The 26,374-nt window shown below is 36.0% G+C and overlaps 1 protein-coding gene across 3 annotated transcripts in view; it reads right to left on the reverse strand.

The window, feature by feature from the left end:
- pax7b (paired box 7b) overlaps window positions 1–26,374 on the reverse strand; it is an 80,441-nt gene that overhangs the window by 44,753 nt on the left and 9,314 nt on the right. The window contains exons 1-4 of one of the 3 annotated variants that reach the window (XM_051097195.1): window positions 23,126–23,571; window positions 21,901–22,136; window positions 21,494–21,623; window positions 21,069–21,197 (exon numbers count right to left, since the gene is read on the reverse strand). In XM_051097195.1, coding sequence (XP_050953152.1) covers window positions 21,069–21,197; window positions 21,494–21,623; window positions 21,901–22,136; window positions 23,126–23,210 — 580 coding nt within the window. In that variant the 5' untranslated portion in view covers window positions 23,211–23,571. Of the gene's footprint in view, window positions 1–21,068; window positions 21,198–21,478; window positions 21,624–21,900; window positions 22,137–23,125; window positions 23,572–26,374 lie in introns of those variants that run through there. The other 2 variants (XM_051097194.1, XM_051097196.1) reach the window with 2 other exon arrangements.

A 26,374-nucleotide genomic window follows, 5' to 3' on the forward strand; every position in this document is an offset into this window, starting at 1 on the left:
TACTGAGAATTAATATTAATGAGTGTAAACATTGACAATAGAGATTAAAAAGATCTACCTATGTCCCATTCTTTGGTCACATCAAGACCGTTTCCCCATCTGACAGGAAAGATCTTACAGCCCATTTTTATCATTTCATTTGAGTTGATTCCTTATTTATTTCCAGTTTGGCTGGCACTGGGCTGATCCTTGAAAATCCCTTCAGCAGCATTGGGGGCCTAGCTCTGCAGACACTGGCCTTAATCCAGGCCATGACTTCCCGCTAAATTGAAGCAATTCTACATTAGTGATGGCTGAACCCTGGCTTCTTATTGGCTAATGCTGGTGTGGGCTTCCAAGACTAGCCCCTGTGAATAGGGCTGATTATAGAAGAGCCGAGTGGGGTGCGCTTTGCCTTTTCTTATATGTTAGGGCTGGGTAAAAATATGTTTGTTTGTTTTTTACTTAATCGCAATCTTTTTAAAAAATCTTTATGTTGATTCTTAACATCTCAAGATCTTTTACTCTGCACTTATCAAACCAAGATTCTTTACTGGCATTGATGGTCCCATGAAGAACCTTTTAGTTTAGTTTAGATTAGTTCACACCTGAATTTAAATTTCCTGATATTTTACTCACGCCCATGTCATCCAAGATGTTCATGTCTTTCATTCTTCAGTTGAAAAGAAATGAAGGGTTTTGAGGAAAACATGCCAGGATTTTTCTCCATATAGTGGACTTCAATGGGGATCAACGGGTTGAAGGTCCAAACTGGAGTTTCAGTGCAGCTTCAAATGAATCTACACGATCCCAGCCGAGGAATAAAGGTCTTATCTAGCGAAAGGATCAGTCATTTTATAAAAAAATGTATATCACTCTTTAACCACAAATGCTCATCTTTCACTAGCTCTTCGATGTGCGTCTACAACTTAATGCATTATGTCTTTGTCTGTGTACTTCGGATCAAAAAGGTAGGAAAAACATCTCATTTTTTCCCTCCATCTTCAAAATCATCCGACATTGTTGTTTTGCCTTTTTTGTAAAGGGCGGTTGACTTTCTTTGCATGTTTGATTTGTAAATGCTGGGTTAGTACTTCTACCTAAGTGACGTGTGACCTTTCCAACGTGACTACATAATGCGTTAAGAGCTAGTGCTAGACAAGAATTTGTGGTTAAAAAGTATATAGTTTTTTTTTTTTTTAGAAAATGACAGATAATTTCGATACATAGGACCCTTATTCCTCAGCTGGGATTATGTAGAGCCCTTTGAGATGCACTGAAACTAAAATTTGGACCACAAAAAAACAAAAAAAAGAAATATTTGAATGTTTTTCTCAGAAACCTTAGTGTTTTTTTTTTTTTTTTTCGAATAAAAGACATGAACATCTTGGATGACATGGGGGTCAGGAAATTTTAATTCTGGAGTGAACTAATCCTCTAACATCCATCCACCTTTCCATTACACAGAAAGTTCTTTGTAGTGGAAAATTATATTTTAGATTCAAACTTGTTTGAAACTTCTTTTAAAAAATAATGCTTCTGTTAAGGGATGTTTACTGAAAGGTACTTTGAGGAAACCCAAAATGGTTGTTCTATGGCAAGGATCCTCAAATCTGGTCCATGAAACCCACTTTCCTGCAGGGTTTAGCTCTAACCCTAATCAAACACACACCTAAGCATGCTAATAAATGTCTTCAAGATCATTAGAAAAATCACAGGGACACTCTTAAAAATAAAGGTGCTTTAAAAGGTTCTACACAGTGATGCCATAGTAGAACCATTTTTGGTTCCACAAAGAACCATTCAGCCATCTCTTTCTTACTTTTTTTTATAATCTGAAGAATCTTCTTTTGCCACAAAGAATCTTTTGTCAAACAGAAAGGTTCTTTAGATGTTAAAGGTTCTTTATGGAACCATTTAGACAAAAAAAGGTTCTTCTATGGCATTGTGAAGCACCATTATTTTTAAGAGTGTAGGTGAGTTTGATCAGAGTTGGCTGTTCTGTGGCATCACTGCAAAACCCTGCTTTTGGAAGTGTGTGTTTGCTGAAACTCTTTACTGTGTAACTTACAGCATAAGCAGAGAGAGAATTTCTTTATAAGCAAATGAATCTAGAATTGAATCTAAATTGTATTGAATCAGGAAATCTTTACTGATGCCCAGCCTTACACATACAAATTAAGAGAGGGCTTTAGAACATACATTGTACACCCTAAACATCCACTTTTTACTAGTACAGTACAGTCAGAACTGGTTTTTCAGGCCAGGTGAAACACAAGATGGACTTGAGAGGTAATTCAATGACATTAAATCTTGTCAATGCCGGCAGATCTGTTTACTCCCATTCCACACCATAGGGGACAGCAATGAGGCGAGTTTGAAAAATAGAAATTTTATACAAACTCTTATACAAACTCTTAACATTTGGCTTTACACCCAAGGTTAAGTTAAAATGACTTTATTTATTATAAGGTTCTAAATTTCTATATATTTTAATATGAAAATGTCAGGTCTATACTGTCATCTAAGACTGGTTTGGTCACAACAACAAAAGCTAACCAACAGCAACGCCAGGTTACAGAATAAATATGTTTGCACATCTCTGTTTGTTGGGCGGTTGGACAGAACGTCCCAAAAATAGCCTCCAAACAAAAGCACAACAATGAAAGAGCCATCAAAGTGGCTTCGACTCCAGGCCAGCTCTGTCTTTTAATTAAACAAGGAATTATGGGATTACAGGGAGGTTCTCATTACAGGCCACTTGAGGAGTCCTCTGGTAGATGTCTTTTTGTCTCCTAGAGCTCACGCTCAGGAATTCTCGACGGATTACACATGGCCGTAGGACATGAGGCCGCATTAATTAAATCAATTCCTTTGCCTTTTCTTTTAAGATTCATTTTGCCAACATTCTCCCCTCATCCCAACATTCTGCTAAAAACACACTCAAGTATACATATATATTGGAACTCATGTTCTTTAAATCCCTTTGTTGGTTTTGGAGAGATTGTGACAAAGTGATTTGCTTTTGACTCGCCATGACGACCACTTGAGGCCGGTGCAGTGATCTATACTGATCGTTTTTCCAAAAGGTGGCCAACACTTTTATTAAAGACACAACATGGAATTTATTTGTTCCTCCCTACCTGCTGCTAGACATTGTAGGGATTGTTTACTCAAAACTGAACATTCTGTTATCATTTATTCGCCCTAATGCCATTTCAAATGTCTCAACATTTTCAAAACTGTCAGCCACGTTTTCTTCTTAAATTTAGTTTTAAAGTCAGTGGGGTCCAAAACTGACACTATATAACTGTATGGACTAACAAACTAACTAACTAACTAAATAAATACCCTGCCGTTCAAAAGTTTGGGATCAGTATGATTTTTAAATAAGTTTATTAAGCTCATTACGTAAAATGATGTAAAATATTATTACAGTGTAAAAGAACTGTTTTCTGTTTTTTTTTTTTTAATATACATTAAAATATAACTTATTCCTTTGATGCAAAGCTGAATTTTCAGCATCATTACTCCAGTCTTCATTATCACATGATCCTTCAGAAATCATTCTAATATGCTGATTTATTATCAATGTTGAAAACAGTTCTGCTGCTTAATACATTTTTGAGGATTCTTCAATAAATAAAAAGTTAAGAAGAACAGCATTTATTTAAAATATAAATCTTTTAAAACAGTACTGTTCAAAAGTTTGGGGTCAGTACATTTTTATTCTTTCTTTTTTTGAAAGAAATTAATACTTTAATCCAGCAAGGATGTGTTAAAATGATACAAACTGATGGTAAAGACTTAAATTGTTAGAAAAGATATTTTGAATAAATGCTGTTCTTTTTAACTTTTTATTCATCAAAGAATCCTGAAAAAAGAATTACAGGTTTAAAAAAAAAAAAAAAACTTAAATAGCACAACTGTTTCCAACATTGATGAAAAAAGTAATAAATCGGCATATTAGAATGATTTTTGAGTGATCATGTGACACTGAAGGCTGGAGTAATCACATGAATAAATTATATTTTAAAGTACACTCTTAAAAATAAAGGTGCTTCACAATGCCATAGAATAACCTTTTTGTCTAAATGGTTCCATAAAGAACCTTTAACATCTGAAGAAACTTTCTGTTTCACAAAAGGTTCTTTGTGGCAAGTAAGGTTCTTCAGATTACAAAAAGGTAAGCAAGAAATGGTTCTTTAAAGAACCTTTGACTGAATGGTTCTTTGTGGAACCAAAAATGGTTCTTCTATTGCATCGCTTGAAGAACCTTTTGAAGCACCTTTATTTTTAAGAGTGTATATTAAAAAAAAGAAAACTATTATTTTAAATTGTAATAATATTTCTGTATTTTATTCTGCATTTTTGACCAAATAAATGAAGCCTTGATATATATACACTGCTGTTCAAAAGTTTGTCATCAGTAGGATTTATATGTTCTTTTTTCTTTGTTTAACAGATTAACAAAGTCATAATGGTTTGGAAAGGAATGAGGGTGAATGAATGATCCAATAAACGAAAATCAAACTACATTACCAGTAAGATGTCAGTAAGATGATTTAAAAATAAATAAATAAGACGAAGAATAATTCATAAATTCTTTAAACTGATAGAAAGTGACAGTAAAGACATTTATAAAGTTACATTTATTTCAAATAAATTATGTTCTTCTGCTGTTCTATTAATCGATTACTGATAAAATGCATCATGCATTCCACAAAAATATTAGCAGCACTGTTTTCAACGTTGATAGTAATAAGAAATATTTCTTGAGCAGAAAATCAGCATATTAGAATGGTTACTAAAGAATTATGTGAATGCTGAAAATTCAGCTTTGCATCACGAGAATAAATTACATTTTAAAGCATATTAGAAAACAATTATTTTTAATTGAAGAAGTAATTTACTATTTTTGCTATATTGTTAATCAAATAAATGCAGACTTGGTGAGCAAAAGATACATTTTTGTCAAAAACATTAACAGACCCCAAACTTTTAAAGAGTGTATATCCTGCTAAAATGATCAAAGAAGACTTGTTTTGAGACTTGTTTTGATTGACTTCCTAATTTCCCCACGTTTTTACCTTCAGCCAGATAAGTCAAAATCAGGAGTACAAATCTAAGAAACACAATTTGAAAGGCTACAAGCCTGATGCAGCTTTGCTTACACAATTGACAAGTATTCTGCCACATCCCATTCTGCCCTCGTCACAACAATTACGATGTCATTTAGCTGCCATAACAGACAACCCACAAGCTGCTCCTCAGCCAGCCCTGCAGAGACTGATAAAACCTGAATAAGTTTGACAGCACTCTTCTGCTAAAGGTCAGCATCTCTCGCTCTCCTACTCGCAGCATAATGAGGACAGGATTATGGAAATGAAACAGACGTTGATGCAGATACGCGTCTAAACCTGGACCTCATCTTTGTCTCTGCGAGATCCCACGATTGACATGCTGGGTCCCATCACACAAACGCAACCATGGCAAGAGCCCAGATCTGTCGAATGTGCTGTAGCATAAATATAACAGAGTATGACACATTTTGTCTGAGATGGCCTGGAGCAGGCAGCAGCCAGAGCTTTTGAATAAAGGTAAATGGAGCAAAAACTGGGTTTTTAAAATAAAAAGAGCTCTTCGCCAAACCACTAATCAGAAAAGAACAGGAACATCCTGGTTACAATAAGACGACCCTCTTAAATCTATTAAAAAGTTGAAGGGACACCGATAAAATGTTTTTATCTCAAAATGAGGGCTTAATTAAAAAATTCCCTGTGAATATTATTAGTCCTCCAGGGTTTGTGGTATTGTTCAATTTGATTCGATGTTTCAAGCATAGGATGCAAACAAAAAATGCCATGATTTTTGAAGCAAACAAGATCATTTGACAGCGAATGAGTGATGTTTTTCACCAAACAACCTCTGACAAGTATTCAAATCCTATTATTTTACGAACTTAAAATTGTCTCTTTGTGTTATTAAGAGTGAATGTGCCCCATGGGATCAACCTGATTTGCAGCACTTCACATCAAAGGCAGTTAATCAGGAGAGAATTGGCCTAATATATCTTGAATATGGATTTGATTGAAAGCCCTTTGGTTAAACTGAACCAAAAGATTCGCTGTACCACAATCAAACTGATTCACACTTTATGCAGCCAACCTGACTGAGCTTTTTGCTGACAGCTGGGCGTAAAACACTCCGAGAGGGGCTACACGTTGGACAGTGATTAACCGCTACGGGTGAGGAGCGACTGAGGCCAAAGAGGAGTCATGACCACCCAACATAAGCCTTTAGACCACTTCCATCACCGATGAGCCTGTGAGCAGATGGGATATTCATCATCACGGCCACACTCAGACCTCTTTCTCCTCTGTGTTGTCTTTTTATTTTCCTTCCTTCGTTCTCGCTCGCTCTCCGCCTAACCTTTCCTGCCACAGTCTCTGGGTAAAGAGCTAAAGGGCCTGGGGTAAAGTGCTCGTCCACAGCTGCACATTCCACCAAGCTTAGCATGGTAGCAAACATTTACACATTTGTCTTCATCAGAGTTGGCTCTCAAAACAACATTATACTCAGGTTGAGTCCGGTATTCACTGAGGCACACAACTGGCCTCCTTGTTTCTGACATATGCACTCATCTGTGAAAGTCCAGATGGATAACAGTAAAGGCAGAGCAGTGTCTGTCACATTTATTTTTAAATTATTACTGGTTTCGACCATCATTCAAACTGTCAATAAATGAACTCCCATTCAAACATGTCCACACTCTCTGGCCATATGGGTAAAACACTATAGAGGGTTTGCACTTACATCATGATTTGGTCAGTTACCCAGATGCATGGCCATACTGGCGATACACAACAGAATGGATTGCACAGTCAGTGTGCTACTAAATGCGTTGTTCTGCTAATTTATGCTGTCTAAACCATGGAAAAAAGCATGTGGAAGCTGCTAAATCATATAGAGAAGGACTTAGTAAGCAGGAAAGGTTGCAATATTTTGACAAACTAAAGTTAATTGGTGATGAAGATACGTACGAAGCGGTATTAATTAGATATTACCTATTATAAGATATTAGCCTAAAATTTTACCTACCTGACTGGAAATAAAAGGAACAGACACGAATGTTGTCAAGATTCTTGCCCTGGAAATTCTGGTTCAGTTTGACCAACCACAAACGCCTTTTGTTCCTCAGACAATTTTTTGCACTCTTCTCTTTGATTTGTTATACCTTTTGGCAGTCTATAGTACTCCAAATGTTTTTCCCGACCAATTAGTACAGCCCAAAACATGACAATAATTGACCATTTTCAGCACCAATAATCAGCAAAATTAGCGAGTTTCGTTCGGTTCAGTGCCATTGTTTACATTCAGTGCTGCCAATATGGCCACTGGATGACGCGTTGTGAAAACAAATAATTGTACTTAGAGCTGTCACAATATCAGATTTTTCACAACACGTTTATCGTGGCCTCAAAAATTCACAATAATGATATATTGTGATATCTATAGATTTTTTTGACTAATGAATAACACCACTGCACATATTTTATTTCAAACTTGCATTATAGCGTCAATCAAGTGTATTGAAGTAACTTCCTTCTGTGAACTGATTCTTATAGTATTCTATAGAGTGATAAAGGTTATGTCGATTAGCATTGCAATATAAATATACATTATCCATATAAAAATACCTGAGATGGCTTGAAAAACACAGAGAAACCATATACTGTTAAAATGGTGTGCTGGTTCTCATTGTGTTTCATCGTACAGAACATTTAGCATTTTAAAAGGACAGACTATAGAAAAAACCTGCCATGAATACTCTACTTTTAAAGCATAGATTTGATTTAAACAAATTTTGTACATAATATTCACATATGCAGTTCATAGGGAACATATTGTATTGTATATCTTACATATTTACACATTCCCCCATTTTATCTCACTTTTTTCCTCCACAAATGTAAGTTTATATCTCGTAGTTCATAGTTTTAACTCAACAATAGCAAGTTTGTCAAATCTGAGGAAAAAAAACAGAAGTGTGAGATATAAACTTATGATTCTGAGCTAAGGGGAAAAGAGAATTGATCAGAATTGAGACATAATCTCGAAATGGGGAGAATAAAGTCAGAATTTTGAAATATAAACTCAAATTTATTCTTTTATTCCATGGCTTCCATAGATCACTACTTGAAAACTGTCATTTTCTGCCACCAGATAAGCCACGCCCACAAAAAAACATAATCACTGTTTGCAAACACCGAATTGGTCTATTCAGCTACAGCAACAACAGGATGCCTTTGTCCATATAAGGGATTTCCAGTAAAGTCATTTGTTTTATTACTTTGTGAGTCTCCCCTTTGGACTTTTTTTGTGCGAGGACACCTTCCGGTGTCGAGTCTGATTGAAACAAATCACATGTGAGAGTTTAACTAAAGCTATTTTTGTTGTGTTGCCAAGTCCGTGGTTTTGACTCTCCAGGGAAAGTCTGTGGTTTTTTGCCAAGGGTTGTTTTTAAAGTCTGCGGGTTGAATCGACCCCAATAACGCAATATTTAGCCCCTGAAATACAAATTTTGCCAGGGGAATCCCAACAAAAAACTTGTATTTTATCCCCCAGAATGCGATTTTTTATTTTTTTTTCTGAAGAAAATGTGAGTTATTTGCCAATACAAGGAGGTTCTGGGTGGTTACCATCAGTGATGAAGTACTATTTCGGCAACTGAAAATATTAGTCTAGAACAAAAAAAATGATCTTAAATCATTGATTTACAGCACAAGGAGTACAATTAGCCAAATTTAAATATGGAAACTTTATTTGATAGACTGATTGTCAAAGTCAAGAGACGCCACCCTAAAGTCTACGTAATATTGTGGACTGTAGATATGACTCGGTACCGTCTTTCATGTCAATGTCAGTCAAAAAGATAATTTTCACTGACTTACTGTCCAAAAATCATAAATATGATTGCTTAAAAACCTCACAATTTGAGAAATCATTTTTGTTTTTAGCACAGTGTAGAATGAGTACCAAAGTTTAACACCTAGGGTCAGGGATTTGAACAAACCCATTAACATAAGTATGAGCAAACGTAACAGTGATGCTAGTAATTCATTTGGGTTATTCCAAAGACTAATAAATCAAATACCTGACAATGCTGAAAAACTGGTTCTCAAACATAATAGCATTTATTACTGAACATTTGAGAAACAAGACTGTTAACCATAATACGTCCAAATGCTACATAACCAAAAGATATAGATTTGCTTTCTGTTCCGTGTTCATTAATTTCTTTCCATGGGATAAAGGAACACAACTGAAGTGAAATGGAGGGAAAGCGCTGTAATTTTGGCTCCCACAACAAACAATTAGCCCTCCTTTCTTTTTGTAGCATTCAAAAACATTTGAGAGGGAAGATGTGAAGGAGAGGTGATGGGTGATGCTCTTTTATAGGTCTTGTCATGTGCATGAAGGCTCAGTGGGCTTTTTGTCCGCCGTGCCTGTGTGAGAGTGTGCTCACCTTAAACAACAGAGAGACTCGGGGGCCTCCGTGGCCTTTCAGGCCCAATAGAAGACGCACCTTAGGGGGCCATTTAAGCCTGAAAAGAGGCCTGACAACCCTGTGCAGCTCTGTGGGGCATCAATAAATGCTGACATATTGACTCTCTGTGCCCAAGCGCCACTGGAAAATGCTGCCTGAATATGAATCCATTTAAGGGCAGGGAAAAGGGGGCGGCAGTGCAGAGCGACAGCGAGAGGGACACTCTAAGGATGGCTTGTGTCTCTTGGGTTTCAAATGCTCTGGAATGTGCAACTGAAAAAGAGTTTTGACAATGAAACTATAACTATTGACAGATAGGCTAAGAAGATAGAATCGGTTAGGATAATAAGACCTACTTTGCACAGCGCGTTAAAGAAATCATGTTTTGCTGAAGTTATCAGATCCACACAGAACATGAATATGAAGATCACATCTGTTCTGCTGCATTAGCTGAATTTCGCCGCACTGCTATTTAAGAACAACTCCGAAATGGTTCTTAAAATATCTTTAGGCAATTAAAGGGGGAAATTCTTTATAGATATGTGCAGCGCAGTCGATTTGCTGGGAAGTGCTGACTTAACTTGGTCAATGGAAGAGGGAGAGAGCGCTAATTCAGTTTCTTGCGAGAAACTGAAAGGCAGGTGTCCGTTTACTTCCCACCTCATTCTTTCTTTTAATATCGAGTTTTCATTTCCTGGGACTGAGATCTCGCTAATTGAGGTCGAAAGCAATCAGCACCGTGGAACTTAATCAAATATCTAAAAGGTGCGAAAGATGGCAAAATCAGCCATTTAAACTAGCATGCCTATAGCTTATTAAACTATAATGTGTGTGTGTCAGAGAGGGAAAAAATAAGAGCATACTTCATCCTTCAGCACATTTTAGTAGAACAAGAGTCTGTATGTAAGATTTTAACTGCCCCACATAATATACATTATAACCAGAAAATTAATATACTTGTTCGTGTGAAAATTATTTTACTCATACTCATCCCTTTACTCAGTCCTCATGTTGTTTCAAATTGATAAAAATTAAGTAGGACGTACTTTAAAACTGTTTTCCCTTAGAAATTGCTACTAAATTTCACAAATCATTACAAAACACCTAGGGCTGTCAAACGATTAATCGCAGTCAGTCATAACGGTCAGTTTTCCGAAAAACATAAAAATAAAAAGATGTATGGTTTGTTAGGACAGGACAATATTTGGCTGAGATACAAGTATTTGAAACTCTGAAATTTAATGGTGCAAAATATTGAGAAAATCGCTTTTAAAGTTGTCCAAATGAAGTTCCTAGCAATGCATATTACTAATCAAAAATTAAGTTCTGATACATTTATGGTAGGAAATTTACAAAATATCTTCATGAAACATGATCTTTACCTAATGATTTTTGGCATAAAATAAAAATTGGTCATTTTGAGCCATACAATGTATCTTTGGCTTTTGCTACAATATATAAATATAAATATTTTATATATAAATTAGGGCTGGCAAACGATTAGTCACACATACAAAATAAAAGTTTGAGTTTGCCTAATATATGTGTGTGTACTGTGTGTAATTAGTATGTACATATGAATACACTCAAATTAATGTATATATTTACAAATATTTTCATTTATGTATATATATATATATATATATATAATATAAATTCAATAAAAATTATAATAAATACATATACTTGTAAATATTTCTTAAATATATACATGAATGTGCTTGTATTTATATATACATAATAATTACACACAGTACACACACATATATTAGGCGAACTCAAACTTTTATTTTGTATGTGATTAATTGCAGCCCTAATGTAAATATATAGCATTTTACTTAAATATATACATGCATGTGTGTGTGTTTATATATACATAATAATTACACACAGTACACACACATATATTAGGCGAACTCAAACTTTTTTTTGCATGTTATTAATCGCAATTAATCGTTTGACAGCCCTAAAAACACCACATTGAATTCAATATGAAATTTTCAATACCAAACAACATATTTTGACCATACAATGAAGGTCAGTGGGGTATAATGCCATTTTGGGTCCAAAAACAGCTGAAACATCCTTCAAAATCCTTTTTTTAAGTTTTACAATGAGATGAGGGTGAGGACATAGAATTTTCATTTTTAAGTGAAATATCCCTTTAAATGCTCCACATTATAGATACTACAAGCAGCTCAGACTCAAAATGCCAGTGTTAAAATGGTTAAATGTCAAAATGTTAATATCCATTGTCTAGTCATTTGGTCAAATGGGAAACATTGGCCTCAGATAAAAGTTTCCTTCGCAGTAAATTCACAGAAAACTTTATGTTTCTCCATGTGAGGCCTTCCCTGTAAATACTGAGGGTAAAACTGCAGCTGAACTTAATTCCATCCTCACAAAGATGTTTGTGTTATCATGGCTTTATGTCTTAGCAAACTACCATTTATTAAATGCAAAGCCTTTATCCGCTTTTCCCACAGCGGTGGCGTGTGTCTCTTCTCGAGATAAAACAGTTGCGTAAACAAAAAAATGCTGAATGTCAATTTTACCACTGACTTAGCTTATGGGAAATAAATCTTAATATATCAATGTGAGCTTTAAGTGGACAGCCTAGGGCTTAAATACAAATGCCAAAAGTGAAAATAAATAACAATAAAAAAAAGGCATAATCTTATTTTCAAAAGAAAAGCAGATAAATAATCAGAGATGAAGAAAAAGTGATTTGGAAACGCATCCATATACAGTAGCGCTTCTTAAAGTAGAGGTAAGCTTTTCTTTGAGCAAAACGCAGAATCTATAACATAAACGAGGTGCTTGATGTCTTTACGTGCCAACGTGTTTAATAGAGGCCATAATAACTCAACATTGCAACCAAAAGAGTTTAAATGACAAATCTCATATCAACCGATGCAACAAACTGAGCAGCGCTTGCTTTTGTATACTGCAGGGTGAGAGAGAAAAAAGTCAATGTGGAAAGAGTAGCCTGAAGAGAAACTGACAATGGCTGCATAAATAAGCCCATTAGTTAAAAATGTACGACAAGTGCCCTGTTTGAAGCCTGCGTGGGGAGAGGGGAGCGGGATAGACTCCCTCACAGCTGCCTGGCCCCTCTGCAGCTCTCACACTGCCCGCCACATTCACCATTTAAGTTGGTGGAAAAAATCTGAGCAAATTTCTGATTTGCAACACTCTAGGAACATGTTTATTGTCTTTGTGCAAGTGCAAAACACACACATAAATAAAGCTAATGAAGAATCTTGGGGTGAGGCTGCTAAAGAGCATAAAATGGGAAATTTTATGGCCATAAGTAGCGTGGGCTGATGGTGATTTTTAAGCCATTGGACCATGTTGTTCGGCACTAATCATAGGACTGATGCGGCGCAATTGCCCTCCTCACTTAATTACTGTTACCTATTATACGAGCCATGCTTTTTTTAGTCATCGAAACTGGCCAGAATTTAAAGGGTATTTTTATGACTGGAGCAGGCCACCTGTTATTATTATATTATAGATCTTTAATACAACTGTACTGACTTTTTATCTTATGCCAAACATCCTGTGAACAATTATAGTTAAGCTCAAGTGATATTAAACACAAATTACACAAAACACTAAAACATCTAAAGCTTATCAGTGTAACTTGCTAAAATTAGGGCAGTAATGACGAAACCGTGGAAATCACTTGTTTGTACACGTACCCGGTTTCTGAAAGACTTGTTTTTGGAGCTGGCAATGTGAAAGCCATTCAGGAACAAGTAAATTTTCAGCCAAAACTAAATTGCTTTTATTCATGTCTAAACAGAGTCGACATTGTGGACCGGAGGAGAATGCAGTTATGCTTCTCATGCCAGACAGAAAGCAGTGCATGCTTCTTCAACTTTCACTAGCCTCTTTATGGGTCCTCAATAAATAGCTCATTATAGACTTAAATACATAACATGATATGATGTTTGCTTAGAGGGACAAATAAAAAGCCTGCTTGAAAACGAGAGACAAGACAAGCAAATGGTAGAAAAGAATGCTAGCATAAAATAGAAATAATAATAATCAAATAATAACCAAACTAGCATCAATAAGCATTTAAATATAAAATAATAATTTTTTTAGTTTATATTAAGTTTAAAATCCTAATTGCTATTTTAGTTCCATTTAACCAGATATGGCATTAAAAGTTGAGAAATTAAACACACGGCCTGTCTACATCTGAAAACTTTAAACCTTTACATGGAAGCGCTGTAAATCCCATTGCCTGCATTAAGACAAAATTGAAACCCTACAAACAGGCAATTTCAAGTCATTCACTTGGAAAATGCTCTGTTTAAAACGTCAAAAGGAGGGTGACTCTTTTCTTTTGCTCTTAGATTACCATATTTCTCTCAGGCTTGTGACACCTGCAGCCCACTGAGGGCGTGCAGAACATAGGACTTTACTTCAAACAGCCCAAAGGCTGTGGGTTTGGGTATTGACTGGGATTGAGCTCGTCCAGCTTGGGCCCTCCTACCGCAGATGTACATTAATGCAGGAAAAATACAAATCTGGGCAGCAGAAAGAAAGGCAGTTCCTTTTAACATGCTGTTGTCTAGCTTGATCGTGTCAGTTTGAGGGAGCCCATTCAAAGGTATTCATGCATCTGCCTTTGAGGAACAATGGCAGCTAGTTTATAAACTGTCTCTTTTGGCTGCCTAAAGGCTTTAGACGCCATTGTTTTGCTCCTCTTAATAAACTTTTGGAGGAGTTCATCAACTTGCCTGAATAGCCAACGCAGAGAGGCCAGAGACACAAAATAACAGACGGTTGGCTTTTCCCTTTTCTTTCGCCCTTTTAAAGTGACTATCTTTAAATCAGGAAAGAGGGCTGTCAGACACCAGAATAATTTTTGCTCAGACAAAAAAGCAAACGGCCGAAGGAACAAAAGTTAATTCACAGAAGAATTGAGGACTTGACTTTTTAAATGAAACTGATAAAGGTGCACCTTGAAACATAGTCTTAAGTCTTCGACATCACATGGTAGATTTGTTCCTACATTAATTAATGAGCTAAATGATAATTAATGGCCTCCATTATGCAAATCTTGATGGAATTTCAATCAGAACAGCTTCAATTCAAGTAGGCCGTTTTATTTAAAACGTTTTGTTTTATAGGTCCACTAAAAACAAATATGACATAGGCCTGAAAAATATTACATCGAAACAGACATAAATATGTTCTGCTTTTAAGCAGCATTAATGAATGAAAGTAGATAAGTTTCAACGTATTCACTCCATAATATGTGACCCTGGACCACAAAACCAAGTAGCATGGCTATATTTGTAGCAATAATCATTAGGATATTATTTAAAGATCATGTTCCATTAATATCTTTTGTAAATTTCCTACCGTGAATATATCAAAACGTAATTTTTGATTAGTACTATTCTTTTACTACTATTATCTTTTCTCAATATTTTGATTTTTTTGCACCCTCAGATTCCAGATTTTCAAATAGTTGTATCTCAGCCAAATATTAAAAAAAAGCTTATTTATTCATCTCAATTTCAAAAAATTGACCCTTATGACTGGTTTTGTGGTCCGGGGTCAGGTCACATATAATTTTGTCTTAAAACAAACACAAATTATGGCCAGTAGTCTATTTCAACATATATTTTCAAATACCACTCACCACAGAGCCTATTTCGTTAATTTTGTCTACTCAGTGACCCTACAATGATAGTATTTATTTAGCGTATTTGTACACGGACACCTGCGGTGAATAAACACTGCCTGAGCAAATTCTCATTTGCACAAGCATTTATGTGGCCCTTTAAGTTTCAGCGTTTGTGCTCAAAACGTTATAAGATCTATCGGTAAAAGGTTACTTTTCTTTGGTCTGTTTATGAGTGCCCTGAACCAAGTTTGGCACTCCTGCTTTGTGGAAGGATTCCCTTTTGTTAGCTGATCAGTCTCCCATTGGGTCTCCAGACAGGATTCTTGGCATTTGTCGGCAAAAATGAAAGCAGGATTAAGGAATGGCTACTGAACACTCCATGGTAAAGGAGTGGGCAGCAATTCCCCCCGATTCAAACCCCCCTCTTCCACTTTGGTAACTCCTCTTTTCGTATATTTGTATTCCCAAAGAGGCCATTAAAGCTGGTTTGAAAGCGATACGAACAATAAGATCAAAATCAACAAGTCGAGTCGTATGTTGAACGTTTGCTAGTCTTTGCCTGTTTCCCTAAATTGAACACCATGAGGTGCAATTAAAGGATACAAATTGCCATTTTTGCCATTAATTCCGTGTGCTTTATTCCGTATACTCTAGATCTATACTGTGTTATGAAATATGTTTCTTTAATAAGCCGCTGGTAGTCATATAAAAATTAGTCGTATTTTTATTCGATGCATTCTTGATGTTTTATATAGACTATGCTGCTATAAAACATTATGTTAGAATATATTATGCCACATACACGTTGTTACAGAAATAAAAAATGTTTAAGTTTTATTCAATTAAATGGTTCGCAACCAATCCACTTCGCCGCATTTTAACTTGAATGGTATTTCAGCGTCTTTTTGGACTAATGGTTGAATCTTCTTGGGGTCACCAAGAGTTCCGTGCTCTTCCAATTATATAGGGCAACTTACAGCACTAAAGCGATGGCGAGTCCAGGGCATCAAAAACACTTTTGTGACATTACATAGGAAGCCCGGAGGCCAATACTTTTATTGGTGTCAGCAGGAGTTTTCCCTAGTCGTTTGTTCGTTTTGTTCTTCTGGTCGAACAGGATGCCCCCCACTCTACAGCACAGCGCAAATCTCGGTGAATGACATGCATTTTTGACCATCTAATTGTTTAATTTCCCAAAACATCCAGTACCGTTAAAGATACCTAATTGTCAGGGTTTAATTGAAAACTTGTTGGTTTAATTTTATGTTTAGCGACAACTAAAGGGGATCTTTAAAATTAGCCTATGCGCTTCTTGTTATGCGAAGGGCAAAAAATCCACGTCTTCTGCAGTGGACAAAAGTAAAATGAGAGATTGTCTCTTTAACCAAAAAAAAACAAAAAAAACAGCAGATATCCAAAAGCCATTCGCATAGTAATATGTGCACTGAGATAGTCCTTGTCCCACATGGCAAGAAATACTTTAATTAATAGACAGGCCGTCTTGAAAGCAGCACTGGCAGCCTGTAATATGATGAACTCCCATTGTCGTGGTGTCACCACAAATGTTTCCGATAAGAAAAAGCACCCAAGGATCAAAGACTATAAGCCTCTCAATTTCCTCCAGACGCCTCTACTTTTCTGCACCTACTTTCTATTTTTTTCTTCCTCTCTCCCTTAAACATCTGAAACGCACAAAATCCTCTTCATTGCATCTATAGGATCCGCCCCAGGTTAACAGGTCAGCAAAGCTGTTGAAAATAATTGCATATTAATATTCTGTTCTAGAGGACTTACGCAATCTTTCGACATTTTAAAAATTATTAACGTCAAATGTCATTCGTACTGACTGACTCGGATAGACACATAAGTCGAGTAGTTATTTACGGCTTTTTGTCGTGTCCGATCAATTTTATTTAGATAGTCTAAATTAAACAATCCGCATACAATATTTAATCAATGACAGAAGAAAATAATCTGTCAAAACTATCCCAAAACGAATTTAAAGAGAGCAGTGTAAGAATTTATAAAAGAAAAGCTGTCAGAAGATGTGAGGAAAAACAGAAGGGCACTACTGGATTCGACGTTTTCCGACATTCGATTCGTTCCACGAATTAAGGACCTGGATTTGGCGCAGGCCTAGTTTTTGTATGAACTTCATCCTGGGTGAACGTTTGGAAAAATAATTTCCTCAGCAAAGTGCAGGACTGAAGTTAACCAGCATGTAATTCGGTTACACTGCAAATGTTTTACAAGGCAACGCCGTTGACACTAAACAGGCGCTCTGGTGTCATGATCTCTGGATTTGCATATTTCACAGCATAGTCTCACCATTAGACGATGACCTTGCAAAGAGATTGGTTATACAAACGCCAGACTTGTTCTATTAATTTGCACCATTGTCACTGTCCATCATTACTGCCCAACAACAGTTGTATTATGTGTATTCTAATTACAGCTAGTAGCACTGCGGCCAATAATAGCAGGAATCGCTTTACACTGCAGTGCCGTTACAACATATTAATTACATTTTGATTAATTATACAGTGAAAATAATAAATAAGTACCAGAAGCTCCATAAGACTTTTGTGAATATACATTTATCTAAATAATGTATGACCTGAAATAATAATAATAATAATAATAATAATAATAATAATAATAATAATAATAATAGAATTTTAGAAAAACGCTCCCTCTCCCTAAATTCCAATGAAATGTGTTGGGTAGCAGTGTAGGGAAAGGGGAGGTTAATCCGAGTTTAATACATTGATGCAGAGCGCAGGACCGCGGCTGTGATGATTGTGTTATCTCTTCCCAACATTTGGGTCTCCCTCAATTTCAGCCCAGCCAAATAGCTGCGAGAAAGTGCAGATGGAGTGACTCTCGATGCCTGAGGAAAAATATTAATAGCTAAATAACTTCCCCATACTTTCACTAAATCTCTCTCTCTTTCTCTCTCTCTTTCCATTCCAGATGGATTTGTTTGAAGTGGTCTCCCGACTCATCCTATGGTCTCTTTTCTTCAAACGAGGTTTATTTCAAAGTCTCAAATATACAGTATAACTTTAGTTCCTTTACAAATATCTGGGAACTATACCCGTGTGCCAACACTTTCTTTCTCTCGATGTAATTGGTCTTTTGCAGCATTCTTAAAATTAACGCTGCACCAATAGCACATAGGAAAATTGTATTTCACTTCATTAGATTTTATTAAATGATTTTCTTTTTCTGTAAATATTAGAACTCTTGTTTAAATGTGTTCAACGATTAATTTTCAGAATGGTCACTTGACAAGTTAACTGAATATGCGTAGTGCCACACTAAGGTCATTTAAAGAGTCATCTTTTTAGTCATTTACCTAGATCAGGTAAGAAATGCAGGTAATCCACTAACTTGTTTACATGATCTTTTGCGATTCTGTGGGATTAGTCCCTGAAAGCTAATTGGTTTTATCAGCTGTGGCTAAATGGAGAATCAGTCGATCTCTATTAATTGGCTGACAAATTCTTCTCTGGGTCAAATGACATTTTATTGGTCGGGTAAAGTCCATGTGGTGCGCGCCTTTCATGCTCTGATACAAACCCTGTGCGTTAAAGAGGGCAGTGAATGTCAGACCATGTGAAAACAGGAATGAGCAAAACAACTGGAGCAAAATTCGCTAAATACAAAATGACAGGTATGCTTGGGGATTGCTTATTTCAGAAATTACCAAATAGCCAAACTTACGTTTTAAACCTACATGATTATGGACAAACAGTAGTGTTTGGTTATGAAGCCAGGAGTCATTTCTCTTTGTTCAATAATTTCACACCCATAGTAATACAAAACTGCTCAATTTGTCCACAAATAGCGTGCTTGGGGTCTCATTCTTTTGCCGTGTGTTTGTGCGTCAAATCGTCTAAAATAGACCAAAATACAATGAAACAATATTATCAAATAAATATAGTAACAAGTGTGAGAAAAATGTAAAATCTCATGAAGTTGTGCCGAAGGCTAGCCAGTGAGGGCCGTTTAAAGATGAAAGCGAAGAGAAAGAAAAGGCTCAATTTAATCTGCTTTAAAACCTTTCAAAATAACGTTGTGCTTGGAACTCAGAGAGTGAGAGCTGATTGGGGATAAATAAGTTTCTTACTATGCCTGTGAGCTATTACACCCATCTCCAACACAGCCGCTTGTTCAAAAGACACGTTTTCATTACGAACTCTAATAAGTCTTAACATTATTAAATGCCAGTTGGATGATCAAGTGAAACAAGCCCCGAGAAAAATCTTTTTAAGTCTGGAAAAAGATTGCATTTTAGCCCCATCTCGTTTGCATGACACCGTAACGCTAAAATGTGAAAAGACATTTCACAAAATGTAAGACAAATGTAAGAGTGAATTTGGAGACGTAAATAAACATTACTGATATTTACACAAATTATTCACGAGATATGCATGCATTCATCAGATTGAAATATTCATATTCATAATGCACAGGGTTTAGAGCAATGGCAGAAATTTCTAATCACGGATTGTCACTTCGCATATCCGTAATCCAATAGCTGTGGCTCCTGCTGGCCTGTGAATCTGTCCACAGAGGTTGTGAGGGTTTTGAGTTTCGCGCGTAAGCACACATACACAAACACAAACACAAACATGTGTTCTAAAACAATACAAAAGCCGCTTTAAATAATGAAGAAAAGTACGCATAATCAGTAACCCTTTCATAAACAAAGAAAAGCCTTTGCAATATTTTAAAATTAAAAAAAAAGTATTGATTTTTATATAGCCAAAATATAAAACCCGACGAATTTATTACAGATGACCAATGTTGAAATAACATAGACGAACAGGGCACCTCCTACATCCAAACCACCTCTCTAAACGTCAGCTAAGAAACACAATAGTGATCGAAAAAAGAGCAGTGGGCATTTCCAAACAAGAATAAAACATTTTGCACCCTCCAAATCTCATTCTATTCCAACAGACGATTCCATAATATTACAAAACTATCTACCAGCAGGGTGTATTGAATAATTCATCTCTCTATAGTTCCCCTCTTGGCCTTTTGTTAAAAGTTTTTCCCCCCTTTACGGATTTTTGAATGTGAAAGGAAGGGTTCATTCCTTCTTTCGAAGCCTTGCTTTTAGGCTTTGCTTTGTAGCATAGATTCCTCGCTCCAAAAGAGCTTCAGTGAAGCAGAGATCTTTGGACTGAAGTTCATCTTCAAGTGTAAAAAAAAAAAAAAGACTGTCACAAAACCGACAATGTTTTGTGGTGTTACTTCAAAAAGACAATCGTTTGCTTAAAGTAATTTTTCTACCTAAATATTAACATATTCTGGACCCACTATTCAAAATGACCGAAAACAGACATTGCATTATTTCATAATAGCGTAAAAAATAATGAAACAATAATGAAATAATTAATATTATTACAGCGTTGTTGCGGGAAATACTTGTTACCAGTTGCCAGATGGAAAGGTCTGTTAACGTGCGAATAAGCGTGCCGAATTATCGCGAGAACCAGCGGGCAATGTTGAACTTATGGGCTGTAATTGATATTGATTGCCACATCGGTCATCTGTCAGTTACCGTTTTCAAGGGACCGTTTACTCAGCGTCAAATGAGTCTGTTGTACAAATAGATCAAGGCCTAAATACCATACGTCAGAGCCAGTATAAATACACACTAAATCAAAGGACTAAATGACAGTTGAACAAGCAGAGAAATCGCAAGCGATTGGGAAGGACGCCGAGCACTGACAAAAAAAAGCATACACCGATTTCATGTGCAAATTTAATGTGCAGCGCAGACACCCAATAAACTCAAGCGCAAAGTTTGTTTAGACAAGTAGTCAGGACAGGTGTTTTTTCTGCATACGAAAAAAAAATAATAAAATGATTTACCTTTGTCTCCTAATATGCCGTCAATGCTGTGCTTAGTTTTTTTCTCCCCACTGTCATCCTTTTTGTCACAATCGTCCTCATCGTCTTTTTTCCCAAACCGCGCACGAAGAACCCGGCTGATAGAACTTACTGATGGGATAATTTAAAAAATAAAAATAAAAGGGACACACAGTGAAAAAAAAAGTATAATAATAGTAATAAAAATAATAGTGTGAGGTAAATACATTATATTCGTAATTTATAATTAATATCCTATAGTTAGTAAAAAATAACAATCGTAATAATAATTAACTAATTTATTATCACTAATTTTATTTTCAATAATTTTAATATACAAAATGATTGTGATAGAAATTACGCTGGAGGTATGAGATAGGTGATGTGGACATGATAAAAAAGGGGCTGCTTACCAGATGAGGCCTCACCTGAGGGAACTGTACTTCTGTCACACACACCGTCCTTCAACAGTTTATCCCGAATTTCCCAACTGAACATGCCGGGATTTTCGCGCTTGTATTCTTCGATTCGTTTTTCCACGTCAGGTGTTGCCACCTGCTTTTGTGTTTGATTGCAAAGGCGAGAAAAGGCGAAAATACGAAGAGAAAGAAAAAAAGAAAGTATGAATGAAACGAAAAAAAAGACAGAACACATTTTAGTCCCAATTGTAGCCTACATAACGTGCGTCTTTTTCCTTTTAATACGTGCCATCTTTTCTCAAACGATTTAAAATGACATATTTAATTAGCTTTGCAAATAAAAATAATACAAAAACATCCTGCATATAATAATAGAAATTAAAATAGTAATAATGATAACAATAAGCTATACTTACTCTGGGTTTACTTCCTCCTATTGCTCCAGGACGGATCGAGCCAGTTTCTTGATACCGGCAGAGGATTTTGGACACACAACCGTGGGAAACGCGAAGTTGTCGGGAGATCACGCAGGGACGGATGCCGTGGTGAGCCATTTCAACTATTTTGTGGCGGATATGATTTGGCAAAGGCCTGCCATTGATGAATACTCCGCCAAGCTGATTCACTCGACCTTGACCCAGAGGAGTTGAAACTGCAGCAAAGAAATGGGAATTAAGTCTAACTCTGGCTAGCTTTCACTTAATTTAGAATTCAGTTTTACCTTCTTAAATACGTAAGCCTATTTTTTTCTCAAAAGTAGGATTAAAAACAATAACGATAATAATTTTATCTTTGATACGCTATATGAATTTACCAAAAAAACATCAGAAGTACTTTGAAACGGTAGAGCCACACTTATTAGATCAACTAGTCTACGTTACAAAAATACCAATAAAAATAAACAATTATATTTATTGTTCTAATAAACAACAACAACAAAAAAGATTTAAATAATTGTATTTAACTTGAATCTGGTAAATTGTTCAACATTCTGATGTGTCTTCAGATGCGCTAAGAATTGTGTTTCCTGACAATTAATGACAAAATCTAGCAGATAATTTTGCTTAATGCAATTTAACAGATTGCTCATAAGTGGTCCTCTCGGCCTGGATGCGTTCTGCTTATTATTTTCTTCACACTCGATGTTATTCAAATATTACTCTTTAGTGCATTCTGGATTCATTTGCTCCACTCACTTCAACAAATCTTACAAGGACGGACAGGCTCAGTATTTTTTACATTTTTATTTGAACCACCTAAACACGAAGATTGCCAGCAAAAAACGGCCTTGGAAAAAGTATTTGTTTTTTTTTGTTTTTTTAAATATAATTCTGGTGCACCTAATATGCACATAATATGTATAGCGTTCTGCTAAATTAAAATGTGATAAAGCCAACAACCCATTTCTAAAAATATACAGGCCTACATATATATTTTAAACTTGAAGAGAAAACGACAATCGGACATTTGCCTACTGCAAATAGCCATAACACATTCGAGAACCTGATGTAGTCACAAGTGTAATATACACCTCAAACTCTTTAAAACCCTTTTGGCTATTTAAAAAATATGTAGGCCTGGTATTATTTACGTCAATAAAATACAGCAAAAAGAAAGTACCCTAACACCTGTCCAACCAACCTTCCAAGGGGAATCCAGTGCGGGGATAGTTCTGTCCTGGAGCCGGTCGCATCATTCGCGGTACTGTTCCCGGTAAAGATGACATTCTACTTTTAATAAATGACGAGGCACAATAAGGCTGATGTTTAAACTGCGAAAGCAAGTCCAGACTTGTTGATGAATGTTTCCTTAATGACTAAAATTCACAAGTCCTCTTTTCAAAAAGGGGAAAATAAAAAAAAAATGTTATCCAGCCACACTACCGCGGGGATGTGAAACCTCCAAAAAAATCAAACAAAGATAAACACTGTCGTTTCTTGCGGAGGGGGTCATGAGCAAAATAACTACAGCAAGAACAAGATGCAGCGCGCGCCAGGGAGGGGGTACTCCAAACGCTCTCGAGTGAACAAAGGTTACTTAATTCTTTGCAGTGTTTTCTTAAAAGGTCTGATAGTTTTGGATGACAAAGTCTGCTTAGGGGTTGGGAGTAGTTGAAGTGGATAACTTTAGCGCGCGGTGTAGGAGGGGTGTCGCGCGCGCCGATAGGCTCTCGCAGTCTTCTTTTATTCATGTGGGCATGGAGGGGAACAAGCAAGTTTTTTTCGACCAATCACAAAAAGCAGAGGGTAAGACAAACACGCACGCACACGCGGAGTGCCTGGCTTTTCAGTCACTTCATCAGATTGCCTTTGAGCAGAACACAATGCAAACACTTGATCGATCGCCTGACATTTACCGACAAGGCCTAAAAGTCATAAGCGAATGAAACAGGAATTTTTAAATTTTTATAAAAAATTATACTTTCATTTTTATTTTTTCCTATGAAAGTATAGATAAGTGTGTTTTGTTCATTAATAGACTCTCAAATGTAGCTATAGCTTCTTGGCCTGTTGTACAGACAAAACTTAAATAGATGTTTTTCACTGTAGAAACGAAAACAATTATTTTTTTAATTTAAAACAATTAAAACAAACCATGTGTTTGTGCTAATTAATTAGTTATGTTATACTATACCACACAACTTTTAATTTAAGTACAGATAAGCTAAAAAAAAAAAAAAAAAAATAGGCTATTCCCTGTAAGACTTAAACGATTTCAGCCAGGAATTGACAGAGCACTTCAGTGAATTGTTTTATTAGTAGTCGTTTTTTTAATTCAACACCACTCTCCTAAACATCTCACCACAACGTCCAAAGGAAACCCAAAGAAAAAACTCAGTTTCACAAAACTACAAAAACAATAAGCAGAACCTGAGCACTATCACTAAACGAAAAGGCAAAAATGTATTTTAAAAACCATTAACAAAATGCAGGCCAAAATTCGTATACTGCTAATAAGAAAAAAATAGGTTAAAATAATTATGAGCCTCATAAATGCTATAACCACCAAGAAATGGTCAGACTTTAGATTAAACGATGAAAAGAAAACCAATTTTGACAGCCATTTCTAAAACGAGAGGCTGGTGAATGGCAAATATCCTATGCCTAACAATATACTTCAATAATACATCATTAATTATTATACTTAATATCAGCAATTCATTTGCATTAAAAAATATTTTATGACATTTTTTATATTTATATAAATGTTATTTGAAAGTTATGACAACTTATATTGATCTTAGGTTCGTGCATCAGATAATGATTCTTTATAACACACTCATCCATATCCATGAACATACACCCGACAGTCCAAATCACACTCTACTAACATGTTTGTACGAGTCCGGAAGAATCGTATTCAATTATAACTTTCACAGTTCCATGATTAACCACTGCCAAACCTACGATTAGCAGTGATTGTTTGGGTATCCTGTGCATGTGTGCAAATAAGGGATGCTTAACATCAAACACTGGAATTCAACTTTAAGAACAGACAGGCAGTAATAACTTGAAATCTGCGCTTTGTTGTTAACAATGGCATCGTTAATTTGTGTGCATTGCTGGTTAATATATACTTCCACATGACTAAGCATGTCACATCCCAAGGGACCAGTAGCTTGAATGCCTTTGTGGTCTCTTGCAGACGTCGGAGTAAAGCAAGGCAGAACTGTTGTAAGCATGATTTATTTGGGCAAAGATATAATCGAATATGTGTATAAAGACGTGCAGAAATTAGATGAAGCCACTGTAAATAATAGTACCTTAATTGTGCCCAATTTTTTTTTAAATGTCTAGATTCTTAACCCAGTTTTCTGGAAGATAGTGTTATTCTCAAAGATCGCACATGCAATCATTTTAAAATATATTTTGTTCAGAAATCAGTTTAGTGAAGCAAAACAAACCTAGACAGAAAGTTTATTTTTCCAATTAGGTTGCATGCTTGCATTATACAAGAAACACACCGCTGAAACTTGAAACCAAATATTTTCTGAATACCCTTCTTTGACGTCCTTCTCTACAATACTACAAGCAAATCTACACAACACGTATGTGAATATATGTTGAGTTAAGTGTGGTCATTACTGGTCTAATGTGAAAACCATGCTGCACATAGGTCTTCGTTATCTGCTAATAAGTTGTAAGTCTTGCCACTAGATGGCAATAAAGAACCAATAATTTAATTCTTCAGAATTCTCAGTTCTTTAGTCCAGTATTTCACTCCATTTTAGCCTATTATGTCCATAATACACAGTCAAGCAAAAAGCGTTGGCTTCATAACATATACTGGCTGAGGTTCCATTACTGTATATGGTTCTGTAATCATGGATAACTATCAATTGTATAGTAAAACTGTTAGAAATTGACACTTTTATATATATATATGAATCACAAGTGTTGTAGCCTGTTGCTGTCCTGAGGACACTGAAAAGAAGAGAAGTGAAAGCGCAGAGCTGCATATCTGAAGCATGAATGCAAGAGAAGGAGAGCAAGCAAAAAGAGCGAGGGAGAGGAAAAGAGAGCAGGTGCACCAGATCACACAAAGCCCAGCAGACTAAGGTTGAGTTCCATATGACACTTTTAGCATTGGGGCAGAATAACATTCCAGCTGGAAGCGTTTAAGGGTGTTAAATCACTGGCTTGGTAATGACATTTTGTCCCCATACATCACTGAAAGCAAGGGAAGGAATGTCTGTGAGGTAGTCCTGTCTTTCTCACAGGCATTCCTACCCGTTACCACAGCACAGTAGCTTAGACCAATGTAAATGTTGATTGTCTGTGATACTGAGATAAAACAACTAGCAAAACAGATGAGGTCTGGTGCAATGGTTTTTCCCTTTTGAGGTCACAACTAGTTATTTAAACCATAATTAGGTAAATGTATTACACA

This window comes from Labeo rohita, chromosome 23 (genome assembly GCF_022985175.1).
Source record: "Labeo rohita strain BAU-BD-2019 chromosome 23, IGBB_LRoh.1.0, whole genome shotgun sequence".
Lineage (NCBI taxonomy): Eukaryota > Metazoa > Chordata > Actinopteri > Cypriniformes > Cyprinidae > Labeo > Labeo rohita.